At 38.1% G+C, this 5,000-nt stretch overlaps 1 protein-coding gene across 3 annotated transcripts in view; it reads left to right on the top strand.

Annotated features, from left to right (window-relative positions):
* LOC138018446 (Fanconi anemia group A protein-like) overlaps window positions 1-5,000 on the top strand; it is a 56,592-nt gene that overhangs the window by 26,714 nt on the left and 24,878 nt on the right. For all 3 annotated transcript variants that reach the window (XR_011126026.1, XM_068865074.1, XM_068865073.1), the window contains exons 26-31: window positions 1,524-1,664; window positions 1,750-1,823; window positions 2,979-3,055; window positions 3,453-3,490; window positions 3,994-4,063; window positions 4,784-4,854. Coding sequence is in view for 2 of the 3 variants with exons in the window: in XM_068865074.1 (XP_068721175.1) it covers window positions 1,524-1,664; window positions 1,750-1,823; window positions 2,979-3,055; window positions 3,453-3,490; window positions 3,994-4,063; window positions 4,784-4,854 (471 nt within the window). In the remaining variant the exon portion in view is untranslated. The remainder of the gene's footprint in view (window positions 1-1,523; window positions 1,665-1,749; window positions 1,824-2,978; window positions 3,056-3,452; window positions 3,491-3,993; window positions 4,064-4,783; window positions 4,855-5,000) is intronic.

The following is a 5,000-nucleotide window of genomic DNA, read 5'->3' as shown; positions in this document are numbered from 1 at the left end:
CCGTTAAAGTCCTGAATTTTTCAGGCTTCTTTACGCAATTGCTAAGATTGCGTCCATAACTGCGAGGATCGTAGCTTTACTTGATTTCATATCTGCAGTTCAGTATATGATTCATTTCATAGGTCATTTCGTTCATTGATTAGTGATGACTTTCTTCTGAGATTTTTGTTGAGCTGCCATCGACCTATTTGCAGATGCGGAGGTCACTTTGATTTCTAATGTTTCGAAAGACATTATGGGATGCTCAGGGCGCAAATTAATATGTATTTCAGTGCCCCCCACCCCCCCCCCCCACCCCCCTGGGCATCCCACAATAGCTATTTGAAACAGTAGAAATCAAAATGGCCGCCGTATCTGCAAAAAGGTCTGTTACCTGAAGTGATTTACACTCTTGTGTGGTAAGAGAGAACCGGGGTGAATATAAAGAAGCAGTAATCTCACATTCAAACACTTCCTTGTAGGAAATGTTACTGCTGATATTACTGTGAAACCTTGTTTTAACGAAATTGAAGAGATCTTACCTTCGAGATCGCCCCATATAAAAGCAGTGATGTTTGTCGTGAATATTGAGTCCGCGAAGAAACAGCAAAACAACGAAGAAAATATCCACAGCAGCACTTGTTTCTCTTGATTACGAAATCTCTGTTCTCCATATCATACGTCACAGCAGGGAAAAGCAGGCAGAAACAGCGGGAAAAGCCCAACTTCGAACGTAATTTCCTCGCAAAAAGACGGAAAACGAGAAGAAATAACCCCACACACTAAGCTTTATTTATGTTAGGCTTTCCAAAAACAATGTTGGAAAAATTTTTCTGATTTTGGCCTTCAGTACTCCTTTAATTAGACCTATTGCCCTCATTTGAAACAAATATTCTTTTGAAATTTGCTTGTCGCAGGGAGGCCAGATAGGCTATTTAGGATTAAAACAGAAGAATATTTTATTTCTCCGCCATTATGAAAGAGCTCTATAAACTTACCTTATTCACAATGAAGCCTTTCAATTGCAACGTGACCTGGCCATTTTCGGCCATCTCTGCGAAAACTGAACAAACCAAAATTGCATCCAGACCGCCGTTTTCATATCCATTTCACATATCTAAACTCAAAAGCGTTTGAAACTATGAAAACATAGCTTCATTTCAACTGCTAACTATTGTAATATTTCCGATGTTTATTTCATTTTTTCCCGCAGTTCAAATATATGACACTTCTTAAGCTCTAAAAATCACAATGAAAACTTTTGACTGTAAAATCTCCCCATGGTTTCCACGTAAATTTCCATTTTTACCTATCAACTAGGCGCGTGATCTTTTTAAAAAAAATTCCCATCTTTTTAATACATGTTGCTCGAAGCATGGTTAGCATTAACCAGCAATAAATACCAAGAAGATCTATAGGTTTTGATATCTCTTAACCAACGTTTGGCGCTAACCAGGCTTCGAGCAAGCGGACCCAGGAGAAGGGAAAGGGGTCACTTCATGATTTCTTTACATGCATGTCTATTTAACTACGATTCTTCGCAGGGTGAATCATTGACGAAAGAAGAAACACGCGGATTAGCTGTGTTTCTCTGTCACTTCTGTACAAACCAGTCCACGCTGCTTCCAGTTCTCATTAAAGGGACAGATCATTTTTACGGAAAGGAATTGTCAGATGTTTATGCGGTAAGAAAGTTGATGAATAAAGTTCTCAACCTAAAAAGAAATTGAAAAAAAAAGAAAAGGTGATGTTTTTTATTTCGTTTTTTAGATTTGTTCTTTTGTGGATGTGCTTTGTGAGTGTGTCTCGCTAAGCACAAGGCAATGGATGACGTTTTTCATAAGGTATTGACGAAAACTGACTGATTCTCTTGCAATCGGGCCTCGCCAAAGAGAAAGACAGATTGCAGACAGTAATTTTTTTAAACGAGTTGATAAGGGTAAATTAACAAGCGTAAGACAAATTTGTTGTGAGCTGATGCCGGTTTTGAGCGTTAGCCCTTCCTCAGAGCAAATATTCGAATATTCAATTGGCTGTGACGATCTCACAAATTTTTCCTATGATGGTTAAATGAAGTTTAACTTATCTTTATCAACTCCTTTTTTAAAACCAAATTTTCTTGTTTCTCTGCCCACTGATGCAGCACCGCAGCCTGTTTAGAAACTAATGCCTTCAATTTTCTGGTATTTGTGTTTTAGACAGTGCCACTGTGTCTAAAAAACAACTCTTTTTCGAATCTCCTTGGTCATGCGTTTTACAGGCGCCAGTTAAGAGAAGAAAATTAAAACATCAAAACACCGATGCTTTTCCTTCAGTTATTTGTCAGTTTGAGTCGGTATATAAATGGAAATTGAAAAGTTTTAACGCATGCAACAAACTGTATTATTTGGAAGAACAGAATATACCCAACTGTTTCATGCAACGGCAAAATTATGGTGCCACATGAAGCACCAATAATTGCTTAACGAGCTGCTCTCATTGATGTGACGTAATACTTTACCATGACAATAAAGCAGCCATCTGAAAAAACACATTTATTTTCAGTTGAAAAATGTTTAAGGTGGCTCTGAATCAGCTCCAGAGAATTTTTTACTTTGCAGAGAGTTTGACCTTAGCCTGCTTATTACTTTCCAGCAATAAAAGTTCGCGAGCATGGAGTTAGTTCATGAAAGGGTGTTTTTAGGTGGCTGTCTTGTTGCCATGGTGACCTATTACGTCACATAAATAAATGTAACTTGTTAAGCAATTACTGGTGTTTCATTTAGTACCACAACATTGTAAAACAGTGTCAGTCGTAGAGATAATCCTCCTGCCATATTCCCCTCATTTTTTTAAACTGGTTTGAGCCACCTTAAAGTCTCTGTCACTTTTTACCAGATGTCACCCACCACTCAAACTACGAAACCCTTTGACTTCGACGTACTGGGGTTGTTCATCCCAACGTTGTTTCGGCCTCCAGAAGACTAAGGGAACGAAGTTGACGTTGTTTGTTTTTTTAGATTTTCCTCCTCTTTTTTGGAGCATGCGCAAGAGGCGTTTGGTACAGAGATCACAGAGTTGAAAACCAATGTCGGACGTAAGTTTTGTGTTTTATAAATGCGTAAAATATTGCTAACAGGAAAGCTTTCAGTGCCCTTTAATTCTTGTTTTAGCTTCGTTTTGTAAGCGAGATGAAGTAACGCCAAAGCCTCTGTGGCCACGCAGATAACGACAACAACAATCTTCAATAACAAAATAAAATAGCACGGCTAAACAAGGAAGGTAGTATAATGACATGTCACCTACAGGCATAAAATTTGCGTTACAAAAAAATTAGGTTAATCGCTGAAGCTATAGGATACTTGAAAGATAAGATATCGAGAAAAGGGGAAAATGTGGAAGATTTATATCCTATTCATCTCACGTATTAAAAGTATTTACATCTTAACGGGTTATACATCTTGTTTCAATCGTGTATTTTTTTCTTTCCGTAGAACATACGGCTTACTTATGTCCTGCAATGTTGAAAAAGGTGAGCTATGTGAAGTAAATCAAAGTGCATTAACTGTTCATAATTGTTAACTGTTAACTGATTGCTCAAATAAATTTACCGAACTAAATCCGTTAAATAAATATCAAATCAAAGCCAGTTTAGTGAAATGATTGTCACAATGGTGATACCATTCGCCTTCCACCTACGTGCCTCAGATTCGGGTTCATTTGTAAGTGGAGTTTGTTTGCTCTCGACTCTGCTTTGAGTTTTTCTCTGGATACACCGCTTTTCCCCTCTTATCAAAATCAAAGCAACGTTTGATTAAGGCATGGTTTGCTTTAATTTGATCTTTTTTTTACTTCCAGTCTCCTCTTGTACCACTGAGTGCACTTGCATGTGCTCTTGAGCCTTTCATACAATTTGCAACGGCGGGAAACATACGTGGAATTAAAGCAAACGCTCTTTTTCCACTAGTACGCAAACTCTGCAGGAAAAACTCCCCTTTCACTGTTCTTACGTACGTATTTTCTTTTGCGTTACAGATGTTCTATCTTTTGCATCGTCTCAACATCTGCGAAGAAACCTGCTTCTACAAGCCGAAGCTTGAAGAAGGTAAATTCCCCAAACCAAAAGAATCTGTAACAGGTTTTTTTTTAAGGATTTCCTGTTTTGAGAAAACGCCTTTCGGATAAGCGCTTAAATTTTCGATGCGTGGAGACGGAATCTTTGGCTTTGGTTCTCAGAGCGTTGTATTAAACTTGAAACTTGGGAAAAGCTGATAAATTGTGAATTTTCATATCAAATACTGTGCATGCATAGTTTATGACAGGACAAAATGATTTTCTTGGATTTGCTTTTTGAATATTACAACAATGTAGTGAAGGTTGAGATTTACTGTGAATTCAGTATTTTAGAGTAGTCATAATCAAAGAGGCTATATGTTTATTTTGGCCAATCACAATGGAAAAAGACATTCAAATAAGCCAATTGTTATTCAGAGCAGAATATATGCAGCCGGTGCCGAGCGCGGGAAAATGTGTGCTAGCAAGTCTTCGGACCCAGCGCGAGTCGCGCTGCATCCGAGGACCGAATTTTTGGGTTCATCACCAAACAACAGCGAATTTAGTACCTTGGACTCTATAACCCTGTAAAAGTTAGGGTCGTAAGAGAAGATGATACTCGACTGGAGTATCATACTCGCCTAGCAAGCATGTCTGACATTATAGGAATTGCTATAACGAACCCTTGAGTATTTTATTACCACAGGTAAGTAAATATTTTGGACATTCCATTGACGCTTTTATTGAAGCAATTGACTTGTGTTTCTGTCAGATGTGATTAATGCAGCGAAGAATTTGGTTTCGATCCCGCAATTTCAGCTGTGGATGAAAAAAGGAGAAACGGTATGGTGACTGTTTTTTTTAAGATTATTCCAAAATTCAGTACACGGTATATTCGGTTTACCTACTCTTTTTGGACTGAGTCAGTTGTCGGAATGAAGAGAATGGCATTGTATTTATTCTGCTCCAGATGTCAGAATGAACACTTG

The sequence above is a fragment of the Montipora capricornis genome, chromosome 10 (assembly GCF_036669925.1).
Source record: "Montipora capricornis isolate CH-2021 chromosome 10, ASM3666992v2, whole genome shotgun sequence".
In the NCBI taxonomy this organism is placed as follows: domain Eukaryota; kingdom Metazoa; phylum Cnidaria; class Anthozoa; order Scleractinia; family Acroporidae; genus Montipora; species Montipora capricornis.
The sequence above is the reverse complement of the archived record's forward strand: the minus strand, read 5'-3'. Positions and strand labels throughout refer to the sequence as shown.